Genomic DNA, 16,525 nt, shown 5'->3' on the forward strand with positions numbered 1-16,525 from the left:
TCTCAGTTCCTTTCATATGCAGGAAGGCTCCAACTCATAAATTCAGTAGTCTCATCCCTCCCTACATATTTCTTATGCTCTCTAAAGATTCCTGTGACTGTCATTGAAGCCATTGATAAATATAGGAAAGATTGCTTATGGAGGGGAAGTGATTTCAAGAAAAAAGGATACAACCTGGCAGCTTGGCAGATGGTCATGATGCCTAAAGATAAAGGGGGCCTTGGGTTAATTGATCCCACTCTGCAAAATCAAGCTCTCTTGCTCAAGCAGCTTGATAAATTTTTCAATAAGAAAAATGTTCAGTGGGTCAATCTTATTTGGAACAAATACTATAGCAATGGTGTTCCACACTTCAGGAGAGAAAAGGGGTCCTTCTGGTGGAAGGACATTTTACGATTGCATATCAAATACAGAGGTGTTGCTATTTGTAATCCTGGAATTGGAGATACAATTAGATTCTGGGATGATCTTCTTCTGGGTAATGTGATGTCCATGAAATATCCAAATCTTTATGGTTTTGCAAAAGAATCGGTTATCTCTCTGGAAAAAGTCATATCCACCCCCAATCTGGTGGAGCTATTTCGTATCCCAATGACTCGGCAAGCCTTTGAAGAGTTGTAGCTCCTTGAAGAGGATGTCTTATCTCTGACTTTGGATTCATCAGAAGAAAATGATTACTGGACTTTCATTTGGTGAAAGAATTTTTATTCGGCCAACAGATACTACAATCATCATTTCGCAAGTCTTGTTGCGCCACAGCCAATTCGCTGGATTTGGAAATCCAAATGTGTCCCACGCATCAAGTTTTTTACTTGGCTTTTGTTGAATGATCGACTTAATACTCGCAATATTTTGAGAAGAAGGAAAAAGTTCTTACAGGAAGGATACAATTGTGTGCTTTGTCAGGACAATGTGGAAGAAACTCTTGAGCATCTCTTTTTTCATTGTTCTGCTGCTACTAGTAGATGGTTTGCTCTTGGGATTACCTTACAGATTCAGTCAACATCTTTCAGAGATTAATCATTGCAAAGGATGCTTCCTCTCACCCTTTTTTTCATGGAAATCTTCATGGTTGCGGCAAACTGCATTTGGTTGGAGCAAAATGCTTTCATCTTTGAAGGAAAAGCTCCTTGTCTGAGCTCTTGGAAGGCTGCTTTCAAACACGAAGTTACTCTTCATCTTCATAGGATCAAGCCCTGTCTTCATCCGTCCATCCTCTCTTGGCTTAACAGCCTGTAATTTGTTCAGCTTGTTTAGTCTCTTCTAGTTGGTTTTTTGCTAGTTTGTTAGCCCTTTTAGTTTTTAGGTTTCTTTTTTCTCTTTCTCTCTTCTTTTCTTTTCCTTTCTTTGTGTGAGTTAGTGGTGTGGTCACCCTCTGGGTGACTCTTCGTTTTTATACCTATTCCTTGTTTTGTTAAGCTGTTTTTTTTGGTGACGGGGGAATTTTTCTCCACGGTCTTTGCTCAAAAAAAAGTTTGTGGCAAAAATGGATATTGTAACAACAAATAGTGGTTGCATTGTAATTTATTGCGGCGAGGGCACTTTGGCCAGCGCCTTTTTTTTTTCCTTTTGTAGCTAGATACTAAATTGTTGTTGCAAAATAATTGTACCATGATTATAGATTTCATCATCACATATAAGAACTCAAACCTTCATTAACTTCAAACATATATCTCAACCAAAGTAATTATACAATGACCAGAATAATGGTAAAATAAACATGAGCACACCAGAATAAAAACACCATCTAAGAGTACAAGTTCACAACTATGTTTGCCATAAAACAGAACTAAGTATGTGTTCACTTATTCATCTCTTGATGAACTATCAGCACCAGCATTCACCAATAAACTTTTCTCTAATTCTTCTAGCTGTCCATCACCAGCATTCAGGCATAAAGCTTTCTGTAATTATTCTGGTTGTCCAAGCTTTTCCACAATTTATAAACAAGCATAGAATTTAGTAGTTTAATAGTGTCCTATTACTTTAGAACAGCAAAACAACAAACGAAGACACAGCGAAAGAGCCAAAATTACCTTGTATGCTAAGCCTATTGACACATCAGCCAACTCAAGGGTTGATTTCCCAGCAAGTTCCGTCTCCACATGTGGAATGGCGAAGGCATCGTTATTGCATTTGGATAGCCTCAGCTTAGAATTCTTTGGAAGCGCCTAAAGCTTGTCCAGCCCAATGCCAAAAAAAATTAAAAGCATCAAGAGGCCCACCTTCACTCTAAAAAAAATCGAGACACCACCGGTAGGCTTCATTCGGCGTCAACTCCTGGCGGCGCATCCACATGAGCCTCCGCAGTTCACTACTGGAAAACCGAGATTTGCCTACTGTTTAATGGTTTGCCTAGTGTCAATCGTCGGACACTAGGCAAAGAGCTTGTTTGTCGAGTGTTAGATCCTGGAGCACTCGGCAAAATAAAGGCACTAGGCAAAATAATGATTTGCCGAGTGTCGACACTAGGCAAAGAAATCCACTCGGTAAATGACCATTTTGCCTAGTGTCAATACTAGACATACCATCACACTCGGCAAAGGCTGTCGGAGGGCAACCGCCGTTACCAGTTTGCCGAGTGTTTTCCGTTAACACTCGGCAAAATTAGAACTTTGCCTAGTGTCTCCGGACGACACTAGGCGAGACACTAGGCAAAATATTTTTTCTTTTTTTGATTTTAGCTTCCAATTTTTTTCTGTAGCTTTCCTACTATACCTTGACCAACATGTTGAAAGTTGGCACAATTTTATGAAATTTTGCTATATTTCTTTAGTTTATTTAATTTCTTTGAATTTTTTCGACAAATGCAAATTTGAACTGTAAGTGTGTCGAATAATGGCAATTCATGAATGCAAAAATGATATTCATGTTAGTAAGTGTTAGTTGAGGCCGTATCCAGAAACAGACAAAAAATTTCACACATCTTCACGTCGAGACATGACCACGAACTTGCGAGCAAATAGTTTTCAAATTCTATTAAATGAAAACGGAGTCTGAAATTCATGAAACTTGTCGACAAGTCAAGATATCGCATGCTGGTGCCATGATAAAAATTTAAAAAGTTTGAAGACCAAAATTGAAAAAAAATAAATAAGTTTGCCTAGTGTGCCAGCCAGACACTAGGCAAAGCTTGACATATTTGCCTAGTGTCGGACGCCTGGCACTAGGCAAACCTTGCATACTTTGCCGAGTGTCAGACCTCCGACACTAGGCAAAACGTCCGTTACGATTTCCACCGTCAGTGGAATACTTTTGCCGAGTGGTGTCCTTAACACTAGACAAACACTTTGCCGAGTGTCCGAGGTTTGACACTTGGCAAAGTGCTCTTTGTCTAGTCCGCCTCTGCCGACCCTTGTTTGCCTAGTGTGACACTAGGCAAACTGTTTGTCTAGTGTTTCTGGGCCTTTGCCTAGTGCCTGCGGCACTGGGCAAATCCCGCGATTCCAGTAGTGGTTGTAGGAGGTTCTCGCAAGACCTTTTTCATTTAACCGACATCAACAATGCCTTCCTTTCTCAACAAAAATATCTACTGAAAGAAAAAGCGAAGTCAATAATAAATAAGCAAAATCGAAAATCAAGAGAAACAATGGAAAGAAAAATAACCAACAGTAGCACCCTCGTTGAGCTGTCTAGTCACTCGATCCCTAGTATTTACTTCAATCATGGAATCATTCAATCCCTAGTATTTACTTCAATCGTGGAATCGTGAAACAATGATGTTGTTCATAATCAACATCATCATGAGCATCATATGCATTTGAAATCCAAATTTGGAAATTAAGTTGTGAAGAAACTGAATAAAACTGGGCGCTGAATGTTTTGGTGGATGGTCCGTCCTCACCATGGAACATTCCACTAGAACATTAACATAGACTGACATTTGTTAGAACACTTCATGCACTGATGGATGATCCGATGAAAGCACGGACCGTCCGTCAAATCATCCCATGCACAGATTTGAGGTGTCACTTGTGGAGCTTCTTTGGCCCCACAAGTCAGGCCACCTATCCTATTCGAAGTGAAGCAACAACAAAGCACCAGCAAACCATCCACTCACTCTCACACTCTCAATCTCTCTCTAGTTCATCACTTTCCCTCTCTACTCTCTCTCTCTCTCTCACACACACATGGAGCAAGAAGGAGCCAAGGGAAGGGAAGGAGGAGGGATCGGAGGCTGCCATCACCAGCAAGGAGGCATGGAGCTCAAGTAGAAGCTGTTCACACCACAAGGGTTGGGGATAGAAGAGTGAGGATCCCTCTCTCCCTACCCATTTGGAGCTAGGAGGAGAACGAGTTTTCAAGAAGAAGGAGCCCAAGGAGCCAACGGTTGGATCCTGCTCCTCCATCACCTTGAGGAGCATCACAACCATCCCTAGCAACCCTTGGTGAGTTTTAATCGAACTCCATACACATTTTCATGATTCACATTGATCTACACCCACCAATGACATAGATGATGAATGCGCACAATGTAGATTCATTTGACTAGCTAGATATGCTCCATAGTGTCCTAAGAACACATCCTCACAATTTCGAGATGCTTATTTCTGCACTGCACATGGTTCCACGGATTGTCCGTCATCACGTCGGAATGTTCTGCCGGAACAATTATACAGCCAAACACTTAAGCAGAAATTGTTTAGTGTTTTTAGGGACTTCGGTCAATGTTCCATGCAAACATCCATAGCATAGAAAACTTAGAAGTTATATACTTAATTCTACAGACTCTCTGCCAACACCGTGGATCATCTGATTAAATATTCACACCAATATTTATCCAACCCAAGAGCAGCCAGTTCTCTACGGATCATCCGCCGGTAATGACGGAACATTCTGTGAGAACGGCTACACACTTAGAAAACTTGAGGGCTACAGACTTGTCATCATGGAGCCTCCACCATTTTGACGAAACGTTCCACTGGTTCACCTACAAACCTGAAACACTTAGAGCCTACAGACCCGTGTTCATGGATCATTCACCACACACGATGGATCATCCGCGAGCACAACTTCAGACTTAGTCATTTAGAGCCTAAGTCCGAGACCTCACAGATCGTCCGTGAAATTGCCAAAGCATCTGTAAATAATTAAATATTCACAACACAAACTATTTAGCTTCGGGTTCTACCAACCCAAACTCACAGATCGTCCGTGGTAAGTACGAATCATCCGTGAGGACCAACACTTAGAAAATTTCATAGATGCGTTGTCAGATCATCACCATGGATCATCCGATGCATTGACGGAGCATCTATCAATTCAGTCGACAGAGCACTAGTACTATGCTACACACATGTTATACATACTTAAACCCTAACTAAAGAACATCAATGCATATCATATCATGTCATTTATTCTTATGCATTGTACTCATCAAGCATCATACATTCATTAGGTGACGAGGGCTCCAAAGGAGTTCAATTGGAGGAGACCCAAGAGGTAGAAGTCGTCAACGAACCCCTGATTGATCAATCACAAGGTAGGCCCCTATGCATCCCTCTCTTTGCTAAATGCATCAATAGGCTATGGCTTTTTATTGCATTGCTATGTTACTATATGACTAGACTACCCATGATTCCTATGTTGAGCTTCCATACCTTGAATGATAGCGCACCACTCAAATGTTGATTGTTTACTTTCAATGTTTGAATAACTCATGCTTAGTTTGTTTAGACAGTAGAAGTCAAGATGATGATGGGTTTCTCATCGCTCGCGCGTTGTAGGGCATGCTTGTCCACTAAAGCAACATAAAAGGGCTATGATCTAAAACTTGACCAAGAGGATGATAATGATGATGAATGGTCGGCGAGAGGTTGGACCATGGCAATGCAAGATGGGTAAAGATCTTGGATGGTATAGCTCGCTAACCGGTTAAGGACCATGTATCTGTGGTAGTAAGTCATGAACATACTTGTACAAACCACTTGTCATGAATGGGGGTGACAAGCCAAGTATCTAACTGCGACTGGTCTACCTGTGGATCGACGCAAAGGTGACGCCTGGTAGATGAGATGTCATTACCCGGGTACCTCTCAAACCGTTCGTGGGCACTCATGGCCAGATTGGGGAAAGGTTGAGGCATCGAGGTACCCCTTATGTACCAACGGGTCGTATGGGCGATATCCCTTGTCTTTGGTGGGATTAATGTGTACCCCTCTGCATAGTTTCTTTATTAAAAAACTATAAGTTTTGTACTTCTAGATATAGACTAGAGTTGAATTAAGGACTCGTGGAAGATTGAGATCCCAATGCTATCACTTGCAATCACTTGAAGCCAGTCACAGTGAATCCCAAAACCTAACTAGCATGGCTGCCAAAATGCTGATCAAGGAGCTCACCGCGCTCTTAGTCGCCAATCACATGCAACTGTATCTTTGATGCAGTCTCACCACACCATTTGCCCCTCTCTTGGTCACACTAGTCATTAATGTTATGGCTATGCTTGCAACACTAGGGGCGTGGCTCCATGAACACCAGTGAAATTACAAAAGGTAGGTGGCAGACATCACTAGTCAACGAGAACGAAGAAAGTAGATTCCCTAGAAATAATGTTGCCAACCTTCATATATGGAATATTACACTACGGGAGGCCGCGGCTTTGCCGAGTGTTTTTACACTCGGCAAAGAGCCCTTTGCACTCGGCAAAGGCTTTGCCGAGTGTAGCACTCGGCAAAGGCTTTGCCGAGTGTAGCACTCGGCAAAGTCCGCTCGGCAAAAAAATTTTCGGCAAAGGGTCTTTGCCGAGTGCTTTTTATCCGGGCACTCGGCAAAGTAAAAAAAAAATTTGCCGAGTGCTTGGGGCGGCACTCGGTAAAATATTTTCGGCCGTTGCGGCGCCGGCCGTTAACGGTTATTTTGCCGAGTGCCCGACCCAGCACTCGGCAAAAAAATTTTATTTTTTTTAAAAATTACTTTGCCGAGTGCCCCAGCACAGGCACCCGGCAAAGTTTTTTTTATTTTTTTAAAAAAGTACTTTGCCGAGTGCCCCTGCCCAGGCACTCGGCAAAGTTTTTTTATTTTTTTTAAAAAATTACTTTGCCGAGTGCCCCTGCCCAGGCACTCGGCAAAGTTTTTTTTAATTTTTTTTTAATAATTTCTTTGCGGAGTGCCCCTGTTTAGGCACTCGGCAAAGAATTTCTGAATTTTTTTATAAAAAAATACTTTGCCGAGTGCCGCGGCAAGGCACTCGGCAAAGAAATTATATATATATATTTTTAAAAATCTTTGCCGAGTGCCTTGCCCATGGCACTCGACAAAGACCCCGAGAATTGCAAAAAAAAAATTACATTCTAACAGACAATATATATATATATACACACACACACATCAATCATCACAACTATATCACCAACATGCATTATATATCACAAGCACACGCATATTTAATAAATCCATCGAAAATCCATCACAAATGCACCAAAGTTCAACATCACAAGTTTATTATTACAAGTTCAACATCACAAAGTTCAACATCCCTACTGCGGCGACGGAGACTGCAGGTGTGGCCCCCGAACTGCGGTGAAGGACCGGACTGTGGCGAAGGGTTGACGCGATCAGCCGCCGGTGACACGGTAGCGGGATTGTTTGAACCCGCCGACAGAGGCTGCACAAAAAAGAAGAGATTGCATGTGTTAGACTCAAAATTGAAAATTTTGGCAGCACCTCCCCTGCACAGGGAGGTTTCCAACCTGCAAGAAACAACGACACGAAGGCCGACAATCCCAACGGCACGAAGGCCAACAATCCCAACGGCACGAAGGCCGAAAATCACAACGGCACGAAGGCCGACAATCCCAACGGCACGAACGCATTAAACTTTCATACTCACAGGAGTGAAGTGTCGAACCGGATCTGGAGCTGGCAACTGCACTTGGACACTCGATGCTTGCCCGATGGTTTACATGATCTGATACATGTCCGCCATCTGCTTCTTCGTGGCCTCTAGCTCTACGGTCAGGTGCGCTTGCGTCTCTCTTGTCTCTGCCAGCTTGGCCTGCAATGTTTCAATCACATGTTTCAGTATTGCAAATCTGATCAATGTGTGTAACGTTCAATATACGACGAGTGAAACCGGAATTACCTGAAGTTCGTCGACCCGCGACAGTGTTGGAGTAGGCTGTGCACGTATGGGAAGGCTTCTAGCCGTGCTCCGTGCCCTCACGTCAGAGAGAGGGTGCAGAGCTCGAGGAGTCGGTGCCGTCTGCAATCCACAACCGCCCGTGCTTCCTGCCTTGCCCCAGCCTCACGATCACCTCTGTCTCAAGGGGCTCAGTGCTCAGATTATGATCTGAGCCACGGAGCGCCCTAACCGCCTCCGCGTAGTCTCTGACCTTAGTGTGGACGCTCGGGTCAGAGTAAGCCTGGGCAGTGGCATCCGGGTTGAAGACGACACCGGATTTCACCGGGCCCGCTGTTCTCCCGATACACGTCCTGCAAGGGAGAGTGTGTATCCGGAGAACAACAGGGGGTGATGCCAAAACACCGTCTCGGACCGGAGCGGACCATGGAAACTAACCCATCAACGCATCCGCGTGCTGTCCAAAAAACGTGGACAATCCGAAATAGAAACGCTCGCAGATATGCAAAGACCTGCATAACTCCGACCGTATCTCTTTCGGACGGGAGACGCCTAACTGGGATCAGCGACCTAAGACCATGATACGGATAGAGGGGTTATACCTAGGGTGCCGGTGAGGTCAGGCTAGCGGGGCTGTGGCGAGTCGGTGTCTGGGTTTTTGGCATTCGATGTCTGGGTTTTTGGCATCCGACGTCACAACTTGCTCAAAACCTTCTCATTTTTTTACCACAGCCTCCACATGTGATAACACGACGCCTCGACAAGTTTCGTGATTTTCGGACTTCGTTTGCATTTTATATAATTTAAAATCATATTTCCGGCAAGTACCTCGACATGTTACGTGAACGAGATGCTCGAATTTTCATATGAGTTCCTGGATGCGGCCTAAACATACCCTAAATATCATGAGTATCAATTTTTGGATGACCAAAGTCCATTATTCCATGTACCTGCAGTTCAAATTTGAAATATCCCGAAAAATTCGACGAAACGAAATAAACTAATGAAATATATCAAAAAAGTCAAAATTGCCCCAAATTTTAAAATAGAGTTTGAAATACTGTCACAAGGCCCCAGAAAAAAATTTGGGCCCAAAATAAAAAAAAAATATATTGCCGAGTGCCATGGGGGGGCACTTGGCAAAGTGGGCTTTGCCGAGTGCCGGCCCAGGAGGCACTCGGCCAAATATGATTTTCAAAAATAAAAAAAAATTTGCCGAGTGCCTGGCGTCGGCACTCGGTAAAATAAGTTTTAAAAAATTAAAAAAAAATTGTCGAGTGCCCAAGGCTTACACTCGGCAAAATATATTTTTAAAAAATAAAAAAAATTGCCGAGTGCCTGGGTCTTGCTCTCGGCAAAATAAGTTTTAAAAAAAAATTTTGCCGAGTGTCTATCTCTGGCACTCAGCAAAATATTTTTTTAAAAATAAAAAAAAATTGCCGAGTGCCATGGGCTGGCACTCGGCAAAATATGTTTAAAAAAAATTGCCGAGTGCCTGGGGCTGGTACTCGGCAAAATAAGTTTTTAAAAATAAAAAAAATTTGTCGAGTGCCAGCCGTTAGGCACTCGGCAAAATCTGACGGCAGGTGGCCGCCGTCACGGGCCGGCCACCTTTTGCCGAGTGGGATCTTTGCCGAGTGCCGCGGCACTCGGCAAAGCCCAGTTTTGCCGAGAGCCAGGCTTTACCGAGTGCCTGGCACTCGGCAAAGCCACCTTTGCCGAGTGCTCTATTTTGCCGAGTGCGGCACTCGGCAAAATATTGCTTTGCCGAGTGCCCCGATAAAAAGCACTCGGCAAAGTCTCAGGCACTCGGCAAAGTCCAGTTTTTCAGTGGTGTTATGTCTAGATATCTAGAAGTGCATTAGACATTCGAGATAGAGTGAGGGATGTCTGGGATCATTGTTTACTCATTTATATGAGAGAGTCTGCAGCATAGACTTGCAATCTCGCCTCTGCTAAATGAGAGAGTGAGGGGTGACGTTCTCCCTAGCCTATAAATATAGCCTTTCCTCTTCTCATCGGTCATTACTGACCAATCAAATATCCTTGAATTGTGTCAAATGGATCGTGATATGTGTGCCATGTTCCTGAACGGCATTCGAGCGTTGATCGTTGATGATGACAACAAGTTCCTCAAATCGGTCAAGATGGTACTACCCATCTTCAACTTCGAAGGTACATATACATTCCGGCAATCTCGGTTTTCACCGCCAGATCATCCAGCGATCTGGCGGTGAAACAATTTTCCACCGGTTTTACGGCTCACTATGTGTTGTATATTTTCAAATCGATGGTGAAGCATTTTCACCACTAGTTCTGGCCAAATCAGCGGTGAAAACCTTGCTGCGAAAATGATTTTTGTAGTAGTGCACGACACTCCATGTCATTGTTTGAGTTTGAGGTTCTTTTACTAGATTCACACACACTACTACTTGTGTAGATGTACCGAGATCTGATTAAGCTCTGTTTGGCACAGCTCCGCTTCACTAGTGAAGCAACTTTTTTTGTGCATGTGTTTAAACTCCAAGAGCAGCTCTGCCTGTGGAGTTGAAGCTACTTTGGTGGAGTGTTGGCAAATTAGCTTTACATGTGAAGTTTCTTAAAATATGATCTCATGCCCATACATGGGGCTCATCAGATTGAGTTGAAGCCGGAAGAAACAGCTATTTTCAGCTTCATCTCACACCAATCCCTTGTGAGAGCATGTTTTAAAGAGCTTCACAAGAATATCAAAACCTTCAAACAACTTGGGAAGCTGTTAGATAAACTGTGTTTTTTTAGGAAAACAGAAGGGTGCAAGCCCCTACTGTGCTTTTATTGATGTAAGAGAGTGTTTACAACAAGCATTACGAAACAAAAAAAAGTTACAAAAAAATCATAGCTATTACACATAATCTTCTAGCCATCGACTAACACGAGGTTCATAAGACCTGTAAGATAAACTGTGTTAAACGGAGATTTGAAATTCCTTATTTCCGGTGCATTCTGGCCTAGCTCTCTGCATGCACACATTACCATGCATGTTTTTTTTTGTCGCCATGCAACAAAGCCTGCAGGGCATGCACACCTGCGGCAGTCGGCACCCATCTTGCTCTTCAAAATGATTCGTTCCATTCCATTCACGTGGGAGAAGGAAATCAAAGATCAAAACCAAACTGTGGTTTTAATATCGAGCGTACAGAATCAGAATCCGTTTGCACCACTACATTATTTGTTTGAACAAGAACTTCAAAACAACATCTCAAATGTTTTGATGATATTTTCTTTGTACAGCTAACATATGCTTTGAGTGTATGCGAAATTGCTTACCAGTTACCACTGACTTTTAATTTCACAAGGGCAAAGTGTATGCATCTTTTACCATGTCACTCACTGATCACTTGCCTCTCCTTGCCCTTGCATTGCAGTGGTCACATGCCCCAGCCTCCCCTATGCCCTCAAGGGCCTCTCAGATGACAGGTTCAGAGACATCGACGTCGTCCTCGTCCACGCCGCCAAGGCCGCCAAGTGTGGCTTCGACTTCCGCGGCATCGTTGAGTCCGATCTCCGCATCCCCGTCGTCTACTGTGAGTACATACCTACTCCATTGCAATGCATCGGTTCATGCATGCGGTTTATATCATTTGATCTGATGGTTTGGCTTGGTGGTTGCAAGCAAACCTCGCGCCGGATCACAAGGCCGCCGGCGATGAGGCAGACCAGCTGCTCCGCACGCTGCAGGAGGCGACCTACATCATCAAGAAGCCATTTGACGACGGCAAAGAACTAGGATCCACCCTCCCCAAGGTCATCGCGTGGCGCAAGTGCGTCCTGGAGTCCCAGGCGAAAAGGGCCGCCGCTGCCGCCGTCGGGGCAGCTTCAGCTTTGCCCGGCTCTAGCTCTACCAACGATGTTGACGAAGAAGGCGAGGACGAAGAAGAAGGGCACATCCATTTCAAGGTCGTAAAGAGCACCACGAGAAATCGGAAGAGGAAGGGCGGCGGCGGCGGCAGCGACCCCGGTGCCTCCTCCTCCTCCTCGGCCACCGCCGCCGCCGACGTCGCAGGTTGTTGTTAGATCTCTCCTGACCACCTGACACAACAGATAATTAATTTTGTGATAAATAAGAAGATATTCTGTGGTCTAGTTATTATTATTAGGTTGCTACATGCATGCACGCATGCATGCATTTATTTTTGCTTCAACTAATTTCTTCCATTCTCGGGCAGGAGGCGACCCAGCACCAGCAGTAGCCAAGAGGCAGGAGCACCTGAACGTGACAGCAGCAAGGCAGGAAAAGGACAACATGCCTAGCCAGCAGCAGGTGCCAATTTATTCCAAATTTGCCAGCCTATATTTACAGCACTGCAACGTACACTTTGAAAGTTATTATTACATGCAGTATGGTACATTCTCGAACTGGAATTAGAGTATCGTTGTGACAGTTACTGCTAAAAAATGGCAATTTACTAGACACTTTTTTTCAGCTTTGTCTTACTACAGTTAATTCAGTGTACCCTTTGGTTCACTTACTGAACTTTTGCATGCAAAGCTATTTGAAATACTAAATAAAAGAACATCAGTTTAGGTAAATGCAGCCAAACTAATGCCAAGAACCAACTCTTGTACATGTGCATGCTTAAGTCACTTCTCAAATGAAATCAGTATGTATAAACTTTCCTCGCAAATCTAAATATGTCCATAACATTATATAGTTTCATGTGGTCCAATATGTTTTCCAGAAATCGATTGGTCAAAGTTGTGCTTTGGATACTTGTATAGTTCTAGTTAGATAATTAAAAAACCCAATTTTCTAGCAGCGCAAAAAGAACATTCACCGGCTTTGCAAACATTTTCTCTAATTAATGGGACTTGCTAAAATTCAGATGCTTGAACCAGCTGTGGCAGAACCTCCTAAGAAATCGGGCCCACGTGTACCTATCGTTGTCTTGACAGACCTCGGATAGTGTACACGAGTTCCCAACAACTTAACAGGTCTGTCGGGTGTCCTCGGGAAACCCGAATCATCCACGAATCTTTTTCGAACAGGATCCCAATCACAGTCATTGCAGATTTCAACAGTTTTTCAATATACATACCAGAGATTATAAAGCGGAAGACTTAAGTTTTAATATTACAAACTAGTTGTTTCAAACTTACAATACCATAAGTGTCATACAACCATAGTAGCTGGATAATATTACATTAACATTATTTATTTCACACAAACTAGTGCCTTGTCCAAAGGCCATTCATCATTCCTCATCGTCATCGACTTCAAACACTGTCATGCAGCAGGGACCAAAACAAGCCTGCGCATGCGACTCACCTGCAACAAGGGTTAACAAACCCTGAGTACAAAAGTACTCAACAAGACTGACCCGACGAAAAAGGGGGTGAAGGACTTTAGAGATGCAGGTGTTGGGGCAAGGTAAGGATGTAGCAAGATTCAAAAGTTCTTTGCCAAAAGCTTACTATTCTTGATCCTATTTTCAAGATTTTACCCCTAAGTCCTTTTAGTTCATTATCTCAGACTAAGAGTTCATATCCCATATTCCAATCCTTCTCATTCCATTCCTTTTTCTCATGTTTTAGTAATTCACCAGTCCTGCATTGCTTCTGTAATGAATCGAGTCTCCATATCCGCGGAGCACCGGCAATTCGAATTGATTCAAATCCCAGCTGGGGATTCCTTATCACACGACATATGTAGAACTTAATCTTGCATATATCAACCTCGCTATCGGATCCTCCTATACTAAGCCGTCTCCACGCCACCTGAGAGTACAGCACACCTCAAATCCGGCCACATTCTAGCCACGAGGGTACACGCTACTCCCGCCATCTCTCCACTCCCAGTGCGTGGGCATTCGTCTTAGTATCGGATTAGCCGAAGTAAGCTTACCGGAGTATGTGACCAGTACTACAAAGTGTCTCGTTCAGAAGATCCACAATGAGTGGCCTTTAAGCGACATAGTCGGCAACATTACCCAACATTCAAGATAAGTTACCCGACTAGTCTCTAGTTCATTCTATCTTCTTTCTTTCTTTGGCCAGTATGCCATCTTTGATTGTATTGAAACTTTTACTTTAAAAGCCTACCATAAAGCATACTAAGCATTCTACGCCTTTGTAAATGAAATCATCTTCAAGGATGATAAACAATTAACAAGGTAGGCAATGCATCAAGTAGGTGACATTTGAAATAATCAACTTAATGCAATAGGTAACATAGGTGATAAACTTTTTAAAGTAAACAAGGTAATGGTTTAATGCATAAACCGGGGCTTGCCTTCGTTGACGACCTCGGGTTCCGGATCAGTACCACAATTATCGAATCCCGTGACAACCGGGGATCCTTCCACAACTTGCTCAACTAGGATCGGTTCACTCTCGGATTCTACACGAAATGATAACATATGCTTCAACATGATGATAATGTAAACATGATGCTTTCATGGTGCATAAAATGTAAAAACACCTTGAATACAATTTTCCTACACGGTACAGTTGCAAGCCAACAAAACCAACTTGCAATTCTACCATCAAGGACCATACAAGTGACTTGACCAAATTGATCTTGAAACCCTATTGGTCACAAAACATGACCAAAACAAGATCAAACACTAATCTAACACTTAGGGTTTGCTTTTATTTATTTTTGAATTAATTTGGAAATAAGCCCAAAAATAAACTTGTTCCAAATGACCTCAAAATTTTATGTAAGCTTCCTCATGACAAATTAGTGTACCAAAACAAATTTCATAATTTTTGGAATTATACAGTGGCCTACAAAAATCATGGAAATAGCATTTATCAATTAATTGAATGAATTTTGGAACATTAAAAATTTATTCAAATTTCAAGTTTCATAATTTCAAATCATACTAGAACATGTACAGAAGCTACACACAAATTCTCAGAATTTTTGGAGCTATGATTATTTTCCTAGAAATTTCCAAAGTTGCTGCACTATTCATAATTCAGAAACTATCAAAACCTCACTGTTCTCTCTCTCACTGACAGCCAGGCCCCGCTCATCAGTGGCACAGAACAGGGATACGGCGGCGCTGCCATCACCGGTCGGCCAAAACGCGCCGACGGTGATGCTCCGGCGAGGCAGACCGCACCCACATGACCTACACAACCCTGTGAACATACCCCGACCCTCAAAACAGCAGCAGGCGCACCGGAGTGAGCTCCACGCCGGTCATGGCGGCGTGGGCACGACGGCGCACGGCACAATCCCGACCACAGTGCGGTAGAGGCTAAAGTGGAGCGAGCATCACGCTCGCGTCTCTTGTGTTGGCCGGAATCGCCCGGCGCAACACGTTCTTCCCCGAGACCGACCGGAGCTTCGCCACCGTCGACGTCACAATTTTAGTTTTTCCTTTCAGACGACAGTTATTGTATATGTTTTATATTAAAATTGTAGCTTTAGTTCATTTCAATTTTTGTAGGCAATGTCTGCAAATGCTAGCCCCGATTATCCACCCGTGGAGCCTCAGCAGCATCACGTACGTTGGTGAAGCAGGCGAAGCATCAAACGAGGCAGCAATGGCATTGGCATCGCAGTACATGAACAACTTCATCAACTATGACACCGTTGGATCACTCATCGCACCCCATGATCTCGTCAGGTACTTGGCATGGACTCCAATGTGGATGAGCTGACAATGGCAGGAAGCGGCGGAGCATCTGACAGCAATGCTAAACCGTTCATGGATCTCGATGCAGCAGCACCGCCAAACGGTGATCAGCTACTATCACCCGGAGCACAGGACGACGACGACGGCATCTTTGGATCGCTCATGGGGTCGCAAGGCCTAGCTGGCGTGGTGGTGGATGGGAACGCTTGCCTCATGGCGGGAATGTTCCCTTGTGATCATCAGTTTGAGGACGACACACCGTTCCCTCTTGAAGCGCTTCTTGAAGAGATTGAAGCTGACATGGGCAACGACGCCGATCAAGATGACCAACTGCAGGGTGGCGCATCTGGCGCCGGGTCTGTCGGCGCCGATGTTGCAGGGACAACCTCGCTTGTCGGCGGGGAAGGTGGTGGCATGATGAGTGTCTGGTGATGGCCAGGATCAATCAATCACACACAAATTTACACGGTGGCTATGCCTAAATCAAGATCGCGCATGCAAACGAGCAAGAACACACATGAACGCACCCTAAACTAGCAACTGTCAACAGGGATGACAGTGCCCCTTTTCACTCAACACAAGTTCGAGTACAACACGAGTTACAACTCAACAGAGGTGCTAACTCGCTCCTCTTACTACCAACTATTTATATCACAAGCTAATAATGACGATAACACCCTTACAAACTTTAAACACGGGATACAAACTCACCCCAAACACACGCTCTTGCTGAAACTGACTCCGTGGGCGCGGTCACCACCTTGCCGTGTCAACCGTTCCTGCTCCAGGCTGAAATCAAATTCAAACACCTTGCTGC

General features: G+C 43.9%; 1 protein-coding gene across 1 annotated transcript; it reads left to right on the forward strand.

The window, feature by feature from the left end:
• The first annotated feature begins 189 nt into the window (after positions 1 to 189).
• Positions 190 to 16,140, forward strand: LOC136543392 (two-component response regulator ORR33-like). Its single transcript, XM_066535852.1, has 6 exons — positions 190 to 478; positions 11,488 to 11,646; positions 11,736 to 12,125; positions 12,289 to 12,383; positions 15,520 to 15,576; positions 15,700 to 16,140. Exons 1-6 carry the CDS (start codon positions 190 to 192, stop codon positions 16,138 to 16,140), a joined length of 1,431 nt encoding a protein of 476 aa, XP_066391949.1.
• The last annotated feature ends 385 nt before the right edge of the window (positions 16,141 to 16,525 follow it).

This window comes from Miscanthus floridulus, chromosome 3, assembly GCF_019320115.1.
Source record: "Miscanthus floridulus cultivar M001 chromosome 3, ASM1932011v1, whole genome shotgun sequence".
Taxonomy (NCBI): Eukaryota; Viridiplantae; Streptophyta; class Magnoliopsida; order Poales; family Poaceae; genus Miscanthus; species Miscanthus floridulus.